General features: G+C 41.3%; 1 protein-coding gene across 3 annotated transcripts in view; it reads left to right on the top strand.

Annotated features, from left to right (window-relative positions):
* Positions 1-22,463, top strand: part of fnip1 (folliculin interacting protein 1) — a 114,291-nt gene that overhangs the window by 47,182 nt on the left and 44,646 nt on the right. For 2 of the 3 annotated variants that reach the window (XM_034177984.1, XM_034177981.1), the window contains exons 3-7: positions 10,120-10,257; positions 10,493-10,593; positions 10,873-10,947; positions 14,980-15,071; positions 16,010-16,093. In XM_034177984.1, the coding sequence (XP_034033875.1) occupies positions 10,120-10,257; positions 10,493-10,593; positions 10,873-10,947; positions 14,980-15,071; positions 16,010-16,093 (490 nt within the window). The remainder of the gene's footprint in view (positions 1-10,119; positions 10,258-10,492; positions 10,594-10,872; positions 10,948-14,979; positions 15,072-16,009; positions 16,094-22,463) is intronic. The other variant, XM_034177983.1, reaches the window with a different exon arrangement.

Genomic DNA, 22,463 nt, shown 5'->3' with positions numbered 1-22,463 from the left:
AGAGTTTGCCAAAAGGCACCTAAAGGACTCTCAGTCCATGAGAAACAAAATTCTCTGGTCTCATGAGACAAAGATTCAAGTCTGGCTTGAATGCCAGGCATCATGCCTGGAGGAAACCAGGCACCATCCCAACAGTGAAGCATGGTGGTGGCACCATCATGCTGTGGGGATGTTTTTCAGCAGCAGGAACTGGAAGAATAGTCAGGATTGAAGAAAAGATGAATGCAGCAATCTACAGAGACATCCTGGATGAAAACCTGCTCCAGAGCACTCTTGACCTCAGACTGGGGCGACTGTTCATCTAGCAACATGACAATGACCCTAAACACACAGCCAAGGTATGAAAGGAGTGGCTTCAGGACAACTCTGTGAATGGCCTTGAGTGTCCCATCCAGAACCCAGACCTGAATCTGATTGACAAATCTGCAAATGGCTTTGCACAGACGCTCCCCATCCAACCTGATTGAGCTTGAGAGGTGCTGCAAAGAAGAATTGGCAAAACTGCCCAAAGATAGATGTGCTGAGTTTGGGGCATCATATTCAAGAAGACATCAAGCTTTAAATGCTGCCAAAAGTGCATCAACAAAGTACTTAACAAAAGGTGTGAATTCTTATGTGCATGAAAAATTTCAAAAATAACTCTATTCGTGTTGTCATTATGAGGTGTTGTGAGCAGAATTTTACTCCATTTTGGAATAAGGCTGTAACATAACAAAATGTGGATAAAGTTAAGCACTATAAATTTGTTCTGCCTTATGGATTTTGACCATACTACACTAATTGATAGACCAGACTTTGTTGTCGTTAATCTGCAGCAATGAGTTGTCTGAAAAACGTGAGTAGTGTGTTTGTGTGCATATATATATACACATACATACACACACACACACACACACACACAGCGAGGAAAATAAGTATTTGAACACCCTGCGATTTTGCAAGTTCTCCCACTTAGAAATCATGTTGGGGTCTGAAATTTTTACCTTAAGTGCATGTCCACTATGAGAGACATAGTAAAAAAAAAAAAAAAAAATCCGGAAATCACAATATGATTTTTTAATAATTTATTTGTATGTTACTGCTGCAAATAAGTATTTGAACACCTGTGAAAATCGGTGTTAATATTTGGTACAGTAGCCTTTGTTTGCAATTGCAGAGGTCAAACGTTTCCTGTAGTTTTTCACCAGGTTTTCACACACTGCAGCAGGGATTTTGATCCACTCCTCCATACAGATCTTCTCCAAATGTTTCAGGTTTGGAGTTTCAACTCCCTCCAAAGATTTTCTATTGAGTTCAGGTCTGGAGACTGGCCAGGCCACTCCAGGACCTTGAAATGCTTCTTACGGAGCCCCTCCTTAGTTGCCCTGGTTGTGTGTTTGGGGTCATTGTCATGCTGGAAGACCCAGCCATGACCCATCTTCAATGCTCTTGCTGAAGGAAGGAGGTTATTTGCCAAAATCTCGCAATACATGACCCCATCCATCCTCCCTTCAATACGGTGCAGTCGTTCTGTCCCCTTTGCAGAAGAGCACCCCCAGAGTATGATGTTTCCACCCCCATGCTTCACGGTTGGGATGGTTTTCTTGGGGTTGTTCTCATTCTCTAAACATGGTAAGTGGAGTTGATTCCAAAAAGCTCTATTCTGGTCTCATCTGAAAACATGACCTTCTTCCATGCCTCCTCTGGATCATCCAGATGGTCACTGGTGAACTTCAAACGGGCCTGGACATGTGCTGGCTTGAGCAGGGGGACCTTGCTGCCCTGCAGGATTTTAAACCATGACAACATCATGTGTTACTAATGTAATCTTTGTGACTGTGTTCCCAGCTCTCTTCAGGTCATTGACCAGGCCCTCCTGTGTAGTTCTTAGCTTTCTCAGAATCATCCTTACCCCACAAAGTGAGATCTTGCATGGAATCCTAGACCGAGGGAGATTGACAGTCATCTTGTGTTTCTTCCACTTTCTAATAAATAATCATAACATTTGTTGTCTTCTACCAAGCTGCTTGCATGTCATCCTGTAGTCTATCCCCTACAGTTTTGTCTCTGGTGTCCTTAGACAGCTCTTTGGTCTTGGCTATGGTGGACAGGTTGGAGTGTGATTGATAGAGTTTGTGAACAGGTGTCTTTTATACAGGTAACAAGTTCAAACAGGTGCAGATAATGCAGGTAAAGAGTGCAGAATAAGAGGGCTTCTTAAAGAAAAATTAACAGGTCTGTGTGAGCCAGAATTCTTGCTGGTTGGTAGGTGTTCAAATACTTATTTGCAGCAGTAACATACAAATAAATTATTAAAAAATCATACATTGTGATTTCCGGATTTTTTTATATATATATATATATATATATATATATATATACACACACACACACACACAATGCTTTTAGATTTGCTTCAAGTCTGAGAGACCTCCACCACAGGAGCAAATTTCAATAATTTCATTTGGCTTCTCCCTTGGTTGTTCATGGTCTCCACATTGTTGGTTTTGACAACTTGTGATAGAAAACACTGAGATACAGTGTGAATAAAGAGCTGTGAATATGCTTTCATGGTAGAACATTTATTTTTTATTCATATTAAACAACAGCCCCGGCACCCTTCTGCATTGTGCAGGCCTGTTCTCACAACTCTTTAATTGAAGAGCATCCATTTAATTCCGTTCAGTTTATTTATATTGGGGAGGTGATGGTCTAGTGGCTATGCGTTAAGATTGAGACCAGATTACCCTCTGTTCAAAACCCCAGCTACACCAGACGATCAGTAAGGACCCTTGGGCAAGGTCCTTAATCCCCAAGTTGTTCCCGGTATGTACTGAGTGTCTTGCATGGCAGAACCTTGACATTTGTATGTATGTGAATGGGTGAATGTGAGGCACCATTGTAAAGCACTTTGAGCTTCTGATTCAGCTGGAGAAATGCTATATAAATGCAGTCCATTTACAATTTATATCATGTCAAATCACAAAGTAATTCACCCCAAAGTGCTTCACAAATGTAAAGTCAAACCTTCTGAACCCCCCTGAGCAAGCACATGAGCAACAGTTGTACGACAGAAATTCCCAAACATTTTTTTGAGGAAGAAACCACAAGCATGCCAGACTCACAGAGGTGACAGTCTGACTTGGTCATGCTAAAAATAACAAAAGTTCAAATAAACAAAACCAAAAATTGTCAAACATGCAAAACATAAATGGAAACGGTCCATATAATAAAAGGTCCATTGGACATCGTTACCCACAGTTCATCATGTGTCAGAGCAAAATTGTCTTGAGGTGCTCCTGAGGCTGAAATCATAAATGTGAAGCAATTCATTTGAATGGGACTGGAGCCAAATGCAGAACTGCATTAAGAAGAGATCTGCAGTGTGTCCGTCTGTTGTATGTCTGTCTGTCACACTTACTTGAAGTAATAGAAATGCAATAAAAGGAGATGATTCATATTTTGTACACTGCCGTGGCTGTCGTCAGTGCGTTTTGTTTTCCTTTTGTCATTCCTGCATCCTTGACTTGGCTACTGTTTGTTTATCACAAGACCTTTTTTTTTAAAATTAATGTAAATTTAATTTTATCCTGACTAATTCATTTCATAGACAGAGTTGTGATTAGCTTTACAGCAGGAAAATGAACAAGCAGAAGAATAATTGGCACCGGGACACAGAGACAGGAATTGTGAGCAAAGGAAAGCAATGCTGGGAAGGAACGAGGTTGAAGCAAAGGTAGTCGAGGAAATGATGGCATGAGTACGCAGAAGTAGGGAGGGACAGTTGGGCGGCGGAGGAGGAAGGGAACGGTTGCAGTGTTGCTCTCACGAGTTGTTGAGAAAGTCATATGACTCAGAGTCACATGCTGCTGCTGGCCTGTGTGTTCACTCCTCACTGCACTGCAGTGGACACACTCGTGTGTCTCTGCTTGTGCACGAGGTGAGTACGTGTTAGAAAACCACATGAAAGAACATAAAATAATGATGCAAACAAACACGTGACTTTTATGCATTTTACAGTGTAAGCAAAGAACGTTCCTTTTTCATTAGTTCATGTTTAGTGTTGTCCTCCTTTTGCACAATCCACCCCCCCCCCCCCCCCCCCCCACTGGATGCATTCCTGCTGAGCTGAATACATTGCCAAACTAAGAAGGCACATGACACAGGCTGACTGGGTTCATGTTGCTTTCAGTTTGCTGTTTGCACAAGAAACACTGGTTTAGACTCTTCTTTTTTTATTCGATTTCACTTAACGTTTTCTAATTTTGCTTAATAAGGTACTCCAAACATTAGCTTCAGTCTTAAATGTTTAATTTCAGGACTGTTAGATTGTCAGATTCTGGATTAAAATTAAGTGAAAACGTAACAGCTGAATCTTCTTTTAGTTGTTTTAGTAGCATTGCAATTAACTGGTTTACGTAAACCCCGTTATAACATTCACAGATATGCATCCCAGAGGGTAATGGTCTGCAACCATATCATACCCATGTATGATGCTAATGGTTGATAACAAGGTGTAGTACCTGGTTTAATGACATAATGCCTTGGACTTTACCATGATGTGTGTAAGAACAAGTGTAGTATGGCCACTGTAGCACAATCTTGACACTTTTGGAAACCATCCTGGTGATGTCAAGGCATGTACAATGTTACAGTTGCTATGGAAATGTAAGGTCTTACCAGAGTATGTCGAAATTTAAGATGGGGGGGGTATTCTTGAAAATCCTGACATGGCTAAGGGCCCCTTCACACAACATGAAGTTGGGCGAAAGAAGCAGAAACCGGACGAAAAAGGGCGGAAAAAACTTAATTGGCAAGCTGCAAAAATTCTAGCTGCTATCAGGAGGACACAGTCAGACAGGTGTGAACGATCCCACACCGATGGTTCCGTGCACGCTCGTGTGCATGTGCACACGAACACATTGCAAGCACATTAGCAGTGTGAGACCACATCGTGCTCACACAGCAGCGGAAGAAATTACATGTGCAAATGTACATAAATCAATGACAATGTCTCAGGATAAATTGAGAGAGCACAGAACATTATAAGAGCAATTAATGTACTGTTTAAATGTAAACCAATCTGGTAATGATTCTGTTCTCACTAATAAAACAAAGAAAAATAAATAAATTATAAAAAAGGGGAAAAAAAGGCAATCGGAATGGCGTAGTTCAAAATTAGAAGTACTCCACCTTGCTTGGCGTGATGCTATCTTATGGCCCAGTCGCACAGCACTTAATGAAGGGCAATGAAGCCCAAACGAAACAAGAAATCTGGACTTTCGCATTGTTTAACTTTTGCGCAGCTTTGTTCCTACAGCTGGTGCTTTGTCAGGATCTTTAAACTGTTGAAAAATTTGAACGAATGCCACCAAAAACCTCAGTTTGTTCATATTTCCTGTTTGTTGTCGTTCTTGACGGTTTTTTATCGTTTGCTTAGTTTTTGTAATGTTAACGTTTAATGTTTTCACACAGTACAGAAGCCGTTTGTGAGCAAGCAACTGCTGAATTTGAAACAACAAAAAAGTTGTGTAATTTCTGATGGTACTTGAACGTAGTGGCAGCAGCAGCTCCTGTGTGCGCTAATTATTTTTTTAATTAAATATAACAATATAAGTATAGGAATGACAATCCAGCCCTTCTGTACATGTCCAATCCAATCCACTTTATTTATATAGCACATTTAAACAACAGAACAGTTTCCAAGGTGCTACACATAAAAATGATTAAACAACTATACAAAACAGTAAACCCACTCAGATACTAATAAATAAATAAACATAAAAACAAAACAATAAATAAATAAAACACTGGGCCAAAGACAACAGAGGACCATACAACTCATGCAGAGCTAAAAGCCAGAGAATAAAAGTGGGTCTTCAGACGAGACTTAAAACACTCCACTGTGGGGGCTGTTCGAACGTGGAGAGGCAGAGCGTTCCAGAGTCTGGGCCCAGCCACAGAGAAGGTCCTGTTCCCCCTGGTCTTAAGTCTCGTCCTAGGCACCACAAGCTGGAGCTGGCCCTCAGACCTCAGAGCACGCGCTGGGGAGTAAATTTGGACGAAGTCTACAATATATTGTGGGGCCAGTTCATTTAAAGCTTTAAAAACAAATAATAACATTTTAAAATCAATTCTAAAATTAACAGGGAGCCAGTGCAAAGACGCAAGAATGGGTGTAATATGTTCATGTTTTTTGCTCCTGGTTAAGAGGTGTGCAGCAGCGTTCTGGACTAACTGCAATCTGTGAAGTGTATTATGATTAATTCCAAAAAAAAGTGAATTGCAGTAGTCCAGGCGTGAAGAAATAAAAGCATGCATTACGCGCTCCAAGTCAGAAAAGGATAAAATTAATTTAATTTTGGTTAAAAGACGAAGCTGATAAAAGCTGGATTTAACAACCGCCTTGACCTGCCTGTCCAGTTTAAGATCAGAGTCCATAATGACGCCAAGGTTGGTAGCTGTGGGCTTCATGTGTTGACTGAGAGGGCCCACGTCTAATCGAGCTGTGGAACCAACACTGGGCCCAAACACAATCACCTCGGTTTTGTTCTCATTTAAGCTAAGAAAATTTTGAGCCAGCCAAGCCTTGATGACTTCCAGGCACACAAGCAGGGGGCTGCTAGAGTTCTTCTTAATAGGCAAGTAAATTTGAGTATCATCTGCATAAAGATAAGATATGCCATGTTTTCTAAACACCTGACCTAACGGGAGAAGGTATAGGGTGAAGAGAATAGGCCCAAGAATAGAACCCTGGGGGACTCCACAGTTCAGAGGAACAGAAGACGAGGTGGACTCCCCCAGCCTGACAGTAAATGAACGGCCTGTAAGGTAAGAGTGGAACCAGTCCAAGGCTGTCCCCCTGACACCTACACAGTTCTCAAGAAGAGATAAAAGAGTTGCATGGTCAACTGTGTCGAAGGCAGCAGTCAAGTCTAAAAGCACCAAAACGGCAGAATCACCAGAATCAGTGATTAAAAACAGGTCATTAAAAACCTTTAAAAGTGCAGACTCCGTGCCATGAAATAATTTATAACCTGACTGAAAACTATCTAAAATGTTGTTTGTTTCTAAAAACTCTTGTAGTTGTACAAGAACAACAGAAATAAAAGGAAGCTTAGATATGGGCCTATAATTAGAGATAACAGAGTTATCAAGACTCGCTTTCTTTAAAAGAGGCTCAACTACAGCCTGCTTACAAAATGCAGGAACTTTTCCTGACATAAGGCTGCTGTTGACCAGAACAACAACATCAGGGCCGATAGTTCCCCAGACCTCTTTAAAGAGTCATGGGGGGATACAGTCTGAGGGACAAAATGAAGGTTTGAGATTTTTAACAATATTTGATAAATCTGAAAATAACACAGGTTCAAACCGGTCTAACACAGCAGAACAGGTGTGAGCCATGATTGAACTGGCATGTGGCAACAGGTAGATGATTCAGATGATTATATAAAGAGCTGCTCTGAAAGGCTAAATTCATCATCAGTGGCAGCTCAGTGGCCTCAACTTTAACTAAATTCTGGGTCTTTTAGTGAAGCTTAGGGCTAGTGGCCGGCGGTCACCTTAGTATTTCTTCTGTTTTTCTTGTTGAGTCATGCTGACAAATTGCACTGCATTGTTGTCTTTCTGATGCTTTTTTTTTTTTTTTTCCTTTTCTCTCTGTTTGAGGTGCGGCTCCATCCAGAGATGGGTGTGGTATCTGTTCCAGAAACCCTCCTGTCCTGTGCACTGGCAACATTTCCTGTATGTTCGTTTTGTGAATTGCTTTGTAATTTGTGTCTGCTTGAGGTTTCTTCCTCAGAGGGAGTTTTTCCCTTACCACTGTTGCTCTGGGGGTTGGTAAGGTTAGACCTTACTTGTGTGAAGCGCCTTGAGGCAAACTTGTTGTGATTTGGCGCTATATAAATGAAAATAAATTGAATAAAAAAATGTAAACATACTGTGACTGTTTCTGCACTCTGGCAAAACAGTTTCCTCTGGATTAATAAAGTCTCCCTTATTATTCTTATAATGTGTAATTGATGCCTGATGGCATGACATCTGTGTTGGAAATGATGGCTCAAATGGATTGTGTTTTGTCTGGTAAAATATTTAATTCCTGGTATAAAGAGCAGACAATACAAGAATTAACATCCCTCTGCGTCTAGGTGTCTGGCGTGTGGTATACCGAAGGACACCGTGTCATGTGGTGGACGTGACATTTGGTTCGTCAGCTGAGCGGTCATATGATCAGAACGATATATTCACATAGTGCAGACTGGCTGATCGCGTCTGCAGTGCACTGCTGAAGGCGTTACGTGTTTTTATTTTTTGCCACCTCAGGAAAGCATGCCGACATGTGCATCACAGTGGAGTGTTCAGAGGTAGTGTTCTACATGGCACAATATACGTTCTCCAGCTGTGAACAGTGACGACACGGTGCTGAACTGCAGCAGCTCATCGGTGACGTGCCCACCTGTCCAGTGCAAATCACGGCTGGAGAACACACATCTGCCATCAACTTATAACATGCCACAGCAATGCACATTTAGGGGAGGTGATGGGCTAGTGGTTAAGCGTTGGGCTTGACACCAGAGGCTCCTCTGTTCAAATACCAGCCTGACCAGAAAATCACTAAGGGCCCTTGGGAAAGGTCCTTAATCCTGTAGTTGCTCCCGGTGTGTAGTGAGCACCTTGTAGGGCAGCACCGTCACATCGGGATGAATGTGAATCATTATTGTAAAGCGCTTTGAGCATATGTTGCAGATGGAAAAGCGCTATATAAATGCAGTCCATTTGCAGTTCACATGTGTGGCTGGGCTCTCATGACATGCGGATCATTGTTATATTATTCTTTGTTGTAATTTAACACTTTGTATTCGTCCTGTCGGTGTCGGCTGAGAGTCTGAGCTGGACACACCCCTGTATCTGCAGACCGAAGCAAAGCCATCACACATGAATGAGCGCCTCATTGTATTATTATTATTTTTTTCCCACTGTTTCTTTTAATTGAACACCTCACCGTCACTCGCACTCTCGCCTGACAACGTGCGTGTTATCTGACGGCGTCGGTGAGCCTGCACTGACATGATCTGAGCGACACACCTCTTTGGGCTCACGGCTGGCTGTCACTGAAAGCCCCACATTGTGTGTCACGTGGCTGTCCGCTCGATGGCTACGGTAGCCGCGGACCAACCTTTTTTTTATTTTTAACTTTTTAACTCCCGGCATGTGTGCAGTGCTATGTGGTGATTCCACCTCCAGAGGGACATGCAGAATATGACATGATGGGTGGTCCACAGCTCCGACATGCCAGTCTGCTGTGCGTGCGAGCCTGTCACATGCATCGACTTGCATGGGCACACAGCTGCACACACTTGCACATGTGGTACTACAGCTGAAATGATCATAATGTCCCATATTGTGTAATGGGAGGGAATGTGTTACATGACATCATGGACATGACAGGCTGTCCAGATGTGCACACTGCGCTGGACAGCAGCCGCCATTGGAGCATTTTCCATCTCACTGTTCATGGGTGGCACCAAGACTGGGTTGAATGGCCACTCGCCGACTTTCGGCCACTGATATGAAGGCTGCCTTGATCGCATCATTCGGCTACAATTGGACGTGGCCGATTTCGTGCAGCTCCTCGGCTGCGGCACGAAATGTACGATGTGCGAATGCTGTGAACATGATCAGACGGCAGTGCGACCTCATCTTCCCCGCCGCTCGAATGGGTTTTTGGCGCGAGTGGCACGCCATTATAGAGTGCATGTGCCGTGCCCGAATGGATGTGGTGACTGCTGTATGAGGCATTTGAGTGCAGCTCTGATTTTCCACGAGTGCCATTTGACTCTTCCTTCATGCGGCATTCTGCCTCAATCGTGTTATGTGTGAAGGGGCCATAAAATGACCACAGCATAATGGTAGAATATCAGAGTTTATTGTGGGCATCCTCCCAGACCCCCGAATCTTTTCCAAGTTATGGACAACGTTTCAAACTTCAAGCTTCCAGAATGCATATGTGTGAAAGTGAGACAACAATTTGTATGAAAATTAATTTGATTTAATCTGGCAGCATCAGGTTTACTACAGTCAGATGAAGCACTGTTTTTGCCATTTGGTCAATAATTTCTCTTTGCTTTGTTTCCACAGAGCAATGAGGGCCAGGTGAAGATGTTTGGGAAATGCTGTCAACTCCGACCCACAGGGGGCAGCAGCAGCTCCCTGGACAGTTCATCGTCCTGCACCTCTGACACGCGAGAACCCAAAGAGCAAGGCCTCCGCTTCCAGGTAGCACAGGTTGAGACATTTGTTAAAAAAACTTGCTAACTTGTAGTGTACTGATAAATATGTTGACGTGTACAACAAATGGTCCTACAGCAGCACACGTACACATGTAAACATGTCTGTAGCCATCCATACAAACACAGTTGACAAATTAATTTCACTACTCTTTAAGAGCAACTGTATTGTTTAAAATATGTTGTCATTTATGTCTCCTCCTGATCTCTGCCATCCTATCCAGGGTTCACGGTGTTCGTCTGATGTGGTTATGCTGGGAGAAATGATGTTTGGCTCTGTAGCCATGAGCTACAAAGGCTCTACCCTAAAAATCCACCAGATCAGGTAAGAGGAAGTGACTCACCAGTGTATTTCTTTTCTTGTAATTGGTACTTACACTGTACCCAACCAACTGGTTGGGTAGACACAACAATACAACAAAACACATGCAGTTATTTTACTTGTCTTTGAAGAATGGGGATTGTCAAAGAATATTTTTAGCACATTCATGTGACTGTTTTGGAAAAGTGAAGAAAAAAAATCATGAACCACTGAGCTGAAAGAAGACATGCGTCATCACTCACGGAAGCCCTTCTGTTTATCTTTGTGCTGTCATCACTTTAGATCTCCACCTCAATTGATGCTGAGTAAAGTCTTCACTGCCAGAACAGGAGGCAGTGTGTATGGAAGCCTCAACACGTATGTATACACACAGTCACTCAGTACACACACAGACACAAGGGGCTTTGATTCCTACAGTTACTTTTCTCCAAGCTACAATCTCCGACCATCAGCAATATGACACACCAAGAACAACAAAACGTTGTGCTTTCTTGGCTGGCCTCTTGAGGCTTGCTCTAAAAGTGAGCATATTCTCATAATGTCCAAGTAAAAATGTCCAAACTTAGAAGATTTTATATATATATATCTTTCTTTTTTAAACAACTCTTTAGATTTAAGTCATAAAGTTATGCATAATTCCGGGTGTGTTGACTTTGAAGGTATTTGGTGTGGAGGACTGTGTCTGTCCTTTGTGAGCATTTTATTAGAAATATATGTAATAATATGGCTTCTTGTGTGGTTAATTAGCATATGCTGACATCCCCTGTTTTTACCGAGCGATTGGGTCGGTACTACATAGTATGGTGTGGGTTGGAACCAGCAGAACCCTTTTGTTTGGCTGGCAGAACACGTAAATATTGCTGTGAGTCTCTCAACTTTTAAAATAAGTTAATTGTCTTGTTATGGCACAAAGCGTTCTCTAGTTCAGGCTAAGAAATGGACAAAACACAGAGGGACTTCTTCTAAAATACTACGTTTCTTCAGCCACGGCAACGAATTAAAGTATTTTCAGATGTCGTTTTCCAAAATCAGGACGCTTTATGTGGATATGTTTTTGTCAGGCTGTGATGATGAATCTGACTGAAATGACGTAACAGGTAAGACTTTATATTTACTCTGTGTGTGAATGGTGTTAATATTTGAAATGGACTGAACTGTTCGCATGCCTGCTGTTTTCAGTTGTTAAGCCAATCAATGGGCAGCATCATTGGATGTATTTCGACTTATGAGTAATTTACAAGAACCGTGTCAACAATCACATAACTCACCTACAGCTTATCGGCTGCGTGTGTGGGACGTATGAGTCATACGCTGGCATGCATCAAAAATATTGTGCAATATTTGACATACTCGCCGTATTATGACGTATACGAGCGTGCTCTTGTACAAAACTTGCCCATAACTTATTAGATGTATTCCAGCTAAATTGTCAAGGTGTGAGAGGGGTGTTTAATTTTTGTGTATTTCATTTTGTAAACTAAGGACATTAGCACTTTTAGCAGCTGTCAAGCAATGACATTAGGTCCACTTAATCCGCAGTTGGAAATAAGATGCTCATACTTTTTAATACCCACACTCCAGCAAACTGTTATGAAACCACTGCCCAGTCCCCAAAAATATGTTTTAATAAAATACCTAAATCAAGGTCAGCCTGTTGGCCTTTAGCTTGCTCAGAAATGCTGAGATTGGAGCATGTTCAGGCTTCATTCATCCCGCCCAGGTCATTGGTCTTGCACATGCCCCACCTCTTTATCGATTCGCTGTAATGTAGGTTGAGTAAGCACTGCCAACATGGTGACACCCAGAGCAGCATGTTTTGATCTTCAAAATGGCTCTTCTGGGTCTTTGTTGAAAACCTGTGGGTGACATCATGGAGGGTTTGTCCATATGTGTCCAGTCTATACTTTTTCCCCTATAAGTCAACATACACATATTCCATCCAGTCAGCTGTGTTGTGTTTTTCCTGTCAGAATAACACTTTGTCTGTCTGATAGTGGTCCATACAAAAGGGTTTTCTAGTTTATGTCATACTCGCCCTGCATTCACATTGTTCAAGTACCAAACTGTGTCCAATCCAAATTATTGTTTTCAGCCCTGTGTCATCAGTCTTTTGAAATGGTGAACATGGATGTTAATGTGTCCGTTCATGTCATTCTTTGTTATATACCATAAATTATGCCCTTTAAACTGGCAGTGAAACCTAATCTCTACAACATAAATTAAATCAAACCATAAAAGGCAAAACGATAGTGCGCATTAAATATGGACATGTTTTAAGTATAACTCAAGTAAATCATTAATTTTACAGCCAGTTTTGTTTAGACAAGTCATATGATGGACACATGAACAGTTCCAATTTACTGAATGTGTCTTGGACTTAATTTACATCAGTTAATGGTTTTGTTCATTTTTTTTCTTTGCCATTAAAAATTCAAAGGGTGCACAAACCTTTTTGGCAGTATTGTATTTTGAAGTCTGTAGCATGGGGTCTGTTATGTTAATCAACAGCTTTCTGCTGTGTGGGATTTTCTGACACAATTGGGGTGTCCAATGTTGCATGAAGCGCACTATAAAACAAAACAAAAAACTGCTTGTTCAAAAAAAAAATGGGGTGGTACAGTGGCTAATTAGTGATGCCTCACAACAAGAAGTTCCTGGGATTGCTTCCCGCCCATTCTGTATGGAGTTTGCATGTTCTGCTCTTGTCTGTGTGGGTTTCCTCTGGGTGTTCCGGTTTCCTCCAGCTATCAAAAACATGCTTATTTAGGGTTTGCTCCATTCTGTGACCAGAGCAGTGTCTCCGCATCTGGAATTGGTCCCTGGGTGCCGGACTGTGGCTGCCTACTGCTCCTAGTGGTTGGATTTTGTCTCACTGTAATTAAGATGTGTAAAATGCAGAGGACAAATTTTACTGTATGTATGTACAATGACAAACAAAATTATTATGGTGGTTGTTGTTGTTCTGAATATTTATGTAACTCTATCAGTACTAGAGCATCTCTTATGGTGAAGCTGCTCCACTGCAGTGACAGAGTGGCGTGCATTTTACTCCCAGGTCTTCACAGCTATTCTCCCGCAATTAACATTAATGTAACAATGCATGTATGAATATAAATGTGGTCATTGTGACAATATCCAGGCCAGCACACAAGGCCTTGTTGGTCCTGAAGGCCCCACCGCTAGTCAAACACTAAAGCCCCTGTCACATTGGCGTATTCGTAGAGCTGCTCATTGCAGCGTTGTTTCATTTAAATACGCCTGAAATACACGCATACTCAGCCTTTTTCAGTGTTCGTTCATACTTGCAGTTGGGTGTGTTCGCATTTTAATGTGTGCGCACAGTCGCGTGTACCTTGCCGCTATTAACCCAGTTCAGTGCGATTTTCTGCCTCTGTGAAGTGCGCTCTGTTCTCTACTGCATGGTGTGGTGCGGCTCAAAAACAGAGTCATTTAACATTATTATTATTATTATTTTTGTCTTGGTGGATCTTTTAAGGAGTCTGATAGCGCGCGGTCTCTCCCTCTGTCTCCGCGCTTGAGAGAATGCTTTTATTTTGAGTCTGATAGCTCTCTCTCTCTCTCTCTCTGTCTGTCTGTCTCTCCGTCTGTCTGTCTCTGTGTGACAGAGAGAGAGAGCGCTTTTATGAAATGATAACACAGTGAACAGTCCTCATATAATGAGTGTAGTATGATAAAGTGAAGCAGCGATCTTGCAGTATTTGTGAAATGGCGTACAGTACCATGTTACAGTGTGGGCGGGCTCACAACAGCGGACAGTAGCACAGCGCTGCGTGTACTCGCGTGAAGGCTCCATGCTGTGGTGTACGCCGAAGAAAATTAAACATGTTTAATTTCTTCCGTCCTACGTGCGTAGCCCTCAGCATACTGCTGCGTATTGAGAAAAAAATCCACGTGAAGTGGGAGGAGAGCTGCTCATTACAGCGTAGACGATACACTGTAATGAGCAGCTCTACGAATACGCCACTGTGACAGGGGCTTAAGTAATTTGTTCAGATTTTTCTGCTTAATCTGTGTTAGATCTTTGATTTTATACGATCAGTGATCAATGGGGTGCAAAAATATAACACCTGATGGTTGTTGAAAATCGGCCTTTGAGGTTTTCCTTATGGAGTTGGACATATTGTCCTGTGACTTGTGCAGCGTTTGTTGGATTTGAAAGTAAAGTGTCCTACATTAATGTTAAATCATACACATCCTGATCCTTTTATAAATCTTTTTGTTCAGTACCAGTCAAAAGTCTGGACACATTTCTCGCTCAGTTGAATGTGAAGCTGTGTCCAAACCTTCGACTGGTCGTGTGCGTGTGGCTGTGTTTGTTGTGGTCATGTGAAACCTCATGATGAGTGTTGTTGGTTTCATCTTTGTCAGGTTACAGGACAGTCTAGAGTTCATCGGACACGACAGCAACACCCTCAAGCCTGAACAGAATACAGGAGCCAACAGTCTCCTAGGGAACATAGGTAACCACAGAACCCGACACCTCAGCAAATCTTTTGTTGCCTCCAGCAACAACCCTGTTCAGGTCAGGTAGCAGAAAATATGTAAAAAGTAAGTTTTTAACTTGGGATCATAGCCAGATGTCAGACAGGGCCAGTTTGATGTACAGTTGTTATTTTAGTTAAATTTCAAAAAAAAAAAAAAAGAAAAAAAAAAGGTGACCCATTTACTGTAGACACATTTCAAATAATCATGGGATTTTAATTAGTTTTTGCCTGTTACCTTAAAAAAAAGTTGAAAAATAATTAAGATAATCCTTTATTAGTCCCACAATGGGGAAATTTACGATGCTACAGCAGCAAAGGTTAAATTTTCATCTCAAACTCATACACACGATTGCAGCAGATTTGTTTGTTTCTTCTGCCTCACTAACATTCCTGTTTGATTGCAAACTGGTCCGGACCGTGCCAACAGCGCTCCTGTACTGCTCCAATAAGTTCATTAACACTCTCCTTTAGAACACAGTTGTCTTTGTAAAGTCTAGAAGTCAACTTATTCATTGCAGTTACTTGTTATGCGATACACTTCACACATGCTAAATGTTACCAATGTTGTAAACTGCTGGCAACTGCGATTCTTGTTCTTTGTGGATTTTTCTCTGTCATTATAGGAATAGGCAAAAAGATGACGTTGCACACGTCAGATGTACACAGCCTGGCATTATTTAACTGTTTGTTTTCTGTGATACCATTTTGCTTTGTTTGTCTCCTGGATCACATGATCTTTATTTCATTCAAGACAAAAGCTCCTGTAACAGTTTTTTTTTTTATAGCTACAGCACAGTTGGATAAGAGGCTCCCAGTTTCTCTTCTGCTCATTCACTAATTGTGCTTCATGTCTTTTGTCTATTCTCCCCTGTTTTTCTTTTTTCTTTTCCATGTTTTTGTTTTGTGCTGTGCAGGATTTTCTCAGCTGTGCAGCCCTCGACGGGCCTTCTCTGAGCAGGGCCCTCTGCGCCTCATCAAGAGCGCATCTTTCTTTTCAGGTTGGCGCTTTAACTGGCCACGACCGTGTGCCAGCTGCATGTCTGTGTACGTGGGCTGTAGGTTGATTGCACAAACCACAACTTTGTAAGGCTGCATGCCCGTGTGGGGATCTTTCTACTCTAACTGGTGGCAGTAGTCGTAGCATGCAATTTCACAACATGCCTGCAATAGTCTTGGGTCAGATAATAGCTGCAGGAATAATAATTAAAGCTAGTTCCTGTCTGATTAGCATGGGCTTTCTTTTCTTGCTGAACCAGACATTAAAAAAAAAGAAAAATAACAAAGATGTTCCCCCTTTAGGTAGGTTCCTTGAGGCAGGTAAGGACCTGTGTTCAGATTACAAGAAACTGTAAAATTGCAAATTTCTGTATTTCTACAACCCCTGGCAAAAATTATGGAATCACTGGCCTCGGATGATGTTCATCCAGTTGTTTAATTTTGTAGAAAAAAAGCAGATCACAGACATGACGCAAAACTAAAGTAATTTCAAATGGCAACTTTCTGGCTTTAAGAAACACTATAAGAAATCAAGAAAAAAAGATTGTGACAGTCAGTAACGGTTACGTTTTTAGACCAAGCAGAGGAAAAAAATATGGAATCACTCAATTCTGAGGAATAAATTATGGAATCACCCTGTAAATTTTCATCCCCCAAACTAACACCTGCATCAAATCAGATTTGCTCGTTGACATTGACCCTATGTGTCTTTTTGCAAGGAATGTTTTCACAGTTTTTGCTCTATGGCAAGATGCATTATCATCTTGAAAAATGATTTAATCATCCCCAAACATCCTTTCAATTGTCCAAAATATCAACGTAAACTTGTGCATTTATTGATGATGTAATGACAGCCATCTCCCCAGTGCCTTTACCTGACATGCAGCCCCATATCATCAATGACTGTGGAAATTTACATGTTCTCTTCAGGCAGTCATCTTTATAAATCTCATTGGAACGGCACCAAACAAAAGTTCCAGCATCATCACCTTGCCCAATGCAGATTCGAGATTCATTACTGAATATGACTTTCATCCAGTCATCCACAGTCCACGATTGCTTTTCCTTAGCCCATTGTAACCTTGTTTTTTTTCTGTTTAGGTGTTAATGATGGCTTTTGTGTAGCTTTTCTGTATGTAAATCCCATTTCCTTTAGGCGGTTTCTTACAGTTCGGTCACAGATGTTGACTCCAGTTTCCTCCCATTCGTTCCTCATTTGTTTTGTTGTGCATTTTTTGATTTTTGAGACTTATTGCTTTAAGTTTTCTGTCTTGACGCTTTGATGTCTTCCTTGGTCTACCAGTATGTTTGCCTTTAACAACCTTCCCATGTTGTTTGTATTTGGTCCAGAGTTTAGACACAGCTGACTGTGAACAACCAACATCTTTTGCAACATTGCGTGATGATTTACCCTCTTTTAAGAGTTTGATAATCCTCTCCTTTGTTTCAATTGACATCTCTCGTGTTGGAGCCATGATTCATGTCAGTCCACTTGGTGCAACAGCTCTCCAAGGTGTGATCACTCCTTTTTAAATGCAGACTAACGAGCAAATCTGATATGATGCAGGTGTTAGTTTTGGGGATGAAAATTTACAGGGTGATTCCATAATTTTTTCCTCAGAATTGAGTGATTCCATATTTTTTTCCTCTGCTTGGTCTAAAAAGTAACCGTTACTGACTGCCACAATCTTTTTTCTTGATTTCTTATAGTGTTTCTTAAAGCCAGAAAGTTGCCATTTGAAATGACTTTAGTTTTGTGTCATGTCTGTGATCTGCTTTTTTTCTACAAAATTAAACAACTGAATGAACATCCTCCGAGGCCGGTGATTCCATAATTTTTGCCAGGGGTTGTAGTTTACTGGGACTTTTTAATTGTAGCTACAGGAAACAAGTCCTCACTATGAAGAATGTTGACAACCAGAGTTGTACTTGTTGCGTTTTTCCAAATGGACACATCCCACTTGGTGCCGGTCCACATGGCAATGAGTTTAGGCGTATCCACAAAGCTTTTTGTATTGTATCGACGTTTTGTCCACATGGAACTACTGAAGACACTATTTTTGAAAAGTGGTCCCAGAGTGAAAAAATCTCAAAACGCCATCTTTGCATCTTTGTGTGTACAACCAGTATGCAACTTTTGGGAAACGATGATGTCACAGCCCCACCTCTCTAACATCAGCTTTAACTGTGGCCCTAAGATGTCACGTAACAAAAACAACGGCAGACTACAGACTTGTGTTCGTGCTACAGGAGCTACTGAACTCATTTGGGCTAATGTTCTGCTCCTCTTCAACAACAAGCAGCAAACAGTCATGTCTCATAGTTAGTCAACTTGTAATCTGATGTGCATTCGTGTTCACCATCACATTTTATGCACATACTCTGTGTCATCTCTGTTTTTTGTGGGAGCATTACAGCGCCACATACATGCCTAGCATATATATCACAGTGTCTTCAGTGGTTTTGTGTGTACGCAGATATTTCTTGAAACTGGTGTGTTTCCATGTGGACACGGCCTTAGACATGTTCAGAAGTGTAGGTCCATTAATGCACGCCGCTTAATATTTCATTGGACAGAACTGTTTGAAAGATCAAAATGTACCCCGGCACATGTGACGCATTCACTAAATTGTCAAAACTACTCGCATATGATCAGTTTTTCAACTGTTGGCTAGCAAATCTGTACAATACAAAAAATATGAACATTAATACATCACAACATTATCGGACACATCTTTAAATAAACCATTTAAATATTTGAGACTCTTATGATGTATGTACATTAAAAACCCACCGATATTTACATTATATTTCACAAAAATTAGTCTACGTTTTTGTGCTAGGTCTCTTCAGAGGATCCTTGAGTATTGGTTGTAATGACTTTGTGAAAATGAACGGTTACTTAGGGAGACTGAAATGAGGTGTGCTACTTGCATCACCAGGGAATGTCAGCTATGACAATGTGACCGTATGGCATGTATTTCTGGGCATGATCCAGATTGGAAGGGTTTCAGTGTTGAAGACCCCAGCAACTGGAAAAGGCCAAGGGGACATCCATGTTTCACCTGAATGTGGCATATAGAAGCCTATTTTTGACAAGTGGGGATGAACAGGCTGACTACCTGGATAGTTGCTAATGAGGACCCAGGTTGGTTCTGTAGTGTTTGTGGAGTGACAACACCAAGTGCATGCTGTCTCACCTGACCTCCAGTTTTTCAGAACTCATGCTTGTAGTTCAGTGGGGGAGGGGGGGGGGGGGGTCGCATTGCTGTGCAGTAAAATCAGTGGAGCTCTTGTTCTACTGTGTCATGTTTGTTTGTAGCATTGTGACTTTCACAGTTAAAAGAATCACAGGACTTTAAGGATGTTTACACGCAAATTATATTTAAGTATGAATGATAAATGATTTTACCTGTTATGACCCCTTCAAGGTAACATAATCAAATGAGGCCACCAAGCTAATTATGGCTTCAACCATTTTCCTTTTTGTGAAGAAAGATGTCAAATAAGACAACCTCACTCATCATCTAATAAAGGGTCCCCCCCCCCCAATCAGTAAGGAATTCTATTTGTTTGTGCTGCTGCTGTCTGACCCAGACCTGCAGGTGTGTTCTGCACGCAGGCGTTATCTGCATGGGTACATTTGCTCACTGGCGTCTATGGCTGTACTTCTAGATGTAGTTGCAGAAAATCAATTCCAACCTCTTTGGATTCCTCACTCCTGCTCTAAACAGTTTTCACTCATTTCACTTAATATCTGTGAGCTCAACAGTGGTTTTAGAAGTGCACTGTTTGTTCCCAGACTTTTTTTGTGATCCAGAGAGTGAGAGAGTGATTCTGAGCATGCAGGCTCTTGTTCAGGAATGCCATGCAGTTGTGTCTCAGACCAGCTCCACCAGGGCAGCTGGTGGTGAGATGTTTAAAGGCAGCTTAGTCGTCTAAATGAGGAGGTAGTTGAAGCAGTGATGTTTTGCTCATAAATCTACATCCTGTTGTTGAAACTGTAGGTGAATAGCGCCATCTTTACTTCCACCGCTGCCCGAGTCAAGTCTGGTTTCAGTTCATTTAGGTTTCCCTTTGATTGGACTCAACTGATGATGACCTTGACAGGCAGCTTTTCCATACTGCGTATTGATTATTACACACATTATAATGGTCAGTAATACTGAAGCACAAACATCAGGTCCATGCAGCCGCTCTGCTTTGTGTAAGCCTGATCCTGTCAAATCCCTGCTTGGATGGGAGTCCTCTTAGGAAGAAAACTGGAGTTGCATCAGGTGTAAAACTTGTGCCCTATCCCCATGTGAGTCTGTACTGGGTCTGCTGTGGCAGGCTAGAACGAAACGGGGGCAGCCGAAAGATATACAACAACATAGTCAGGTCCATATGTAATTTGACAGCCACAGTGTTTGTCCGACAGGAAGTCGACTTCTTCAACAACTTCCTCTTCTTCTTCTTCATACAACTAATCAGATTTACATCCATTCTTGGAGATTAATTACATCAATCATTAAGATATACAAATAATACGGTACTGCTTTCAAAAACTCAGTCACCGTGCAAGGAGACGAGTGAGGGAAGCCACCAAGATGACCAACTCTTTATGTGGCTGTCATCGGCAAAACTGCATCACACAGCTTTTTTCTGTTGCATCATCAGTTGTACAACTTATCGTTGAGTGGAACAGAAGGATTTTTATGCAAGAATATTTATCAGATGCAAATAAAATTTCAGGTCTTTTGTTTTTTAGCATATTCTGTATCAATTGAGTATTTTCATAATTCCTTTTCCACACTGGTACCAGATCCAGCACCTCCATAGCTCCGCCTCCTTTCACTCCCTCATCACTGTCTGCTTGTCGTCGCTCTTCTTATTCGCTCCAGTTGAAGTGCTCACTTGCTCACGACAGGCCGTTCTGTTGCTCTGTTTGCTCATTAAAGATGGCAAGTGCAGAGGTGGTGGACAAAGAAATCAGCAGTACTGCAGTTTGGAAGTTCTTTACGTTTGAAATAAAAAAAAAGGCAAAGGATACATGCAAGCCTAGTAAATTTTATTTTTCCTTGAGTATGTGCTGTGGTGTTCCTTGTAAAATGTGTGAATGTCACAAAGAAACTTGCTTCCAGCTAATTGTCATTTGTTACTTGAATACGCATGCTGCACTACTTTTGTTTAGCACATTATTGCATTTTGAATGTGTGAAGGATCTGAGGCTTTTGAACATGTGCACTATCTCATGAGGAACATTTTCATTCATGCAAAAAAGTTTCAATTCTTAGTTATTTTGCTGTTCGCTGCTGCTACCCATGAAAAATTGTACCCAGTTGTCATATTAGAATCGAGTTAATTTATTAAAAAGATGAACATAATTTGACTTTAATACAGTATTTTGAAAAATGTTGTAGTACGTGAGATGTTTCTTTCTTGCTGCACTTCTCTAAAGCTGCAATTGTAATGGCATAGTTCCACTAAAAACTCTGGTTCAAGGACTAGTTATTTTTAATATTCATGGAACTAAGGTGCCCTGTTTTTATTCCCATTTCTGATTGAACTCTTTCATCATTTGTGTGCTCATGCAATGTCACCGACATAGGTTTTTCATGTGTTGAGTATTTTCTTGGTGTTCTTGGAGTCCAGGATGAACAAGATGTGTGCCCTGGACTCCTAATTAGCTGATTCTTGAACCAGAACAGATCCAGTTTAGCCTTGAGTGAGCAGAGTAATAGAAGTAATTAAGATTCTCAGCTACAGAAATATTGTTTAGTGGTCCTCATTTACTTTTTCTGTTTACCAGGGATGAAAATCCTCCAACGTTGGTGTAGAATACTGATGAGGGCGTGTTGCATGTTATAAAAAGAGCTTGTGCTACCCATGCTCCTCTTTCGGACACAGTGAGGTTGGCATGCTATGCAGCTGTGATCGTTATGCAATGTTGAAATGGTCGTAATCCTCGGTGCGATGCATGTGCATACAAATTCCTTGCAGAAAAAGTCTATGTTGACAAGCTCATTAATCATGTCAATCACAATAATGTATCTAAATCCGCTGTTAATTTTGTAGGGTTTTTGTTTTTCCACACTTTCCTGGCATCAAAACATTGAGACAGCTGTCCAAGTTAAGCAAACGGGCTTGCTGACAGACTTATTGTGGTATCTGTTGTAAGAGGTTTAGTAACAGTTGTAACACTGTGGAAGCAGCAGCACACTTCATTTTGCTGTAGTTCCTATTTTTCACGTATTGGGGAACAAAAGGCTCCGCTAACAGATATAGAACCACCTTAACATTTACAGGGTTTTTATGACTCCTCTTTGATGCAGTTTTGGTTTTACTACTGTATTCAAAAACCGGTTCAAATATTTTTAACTTTGTGTCTGT

Source organism: Thalassophryne amazonica, chromosome 9 (assembly GCF_902500255.1).
Source record: "Thalassophryne amazonica chromosome 9, fThaAma1.1, whole genome shotgun sequence".
Lineage (NCBI taxonomy): Eukaryota > Metazoa > Chordata > Actinopteri > Batrachoidiformes > Batrachoididae > Thalassophryne > Thalassophryne amazonica.
Note: the sequence above shows the minus strand (reverse complement) of the source record. Positions and strands in the feature narration are given on the sequence as shown.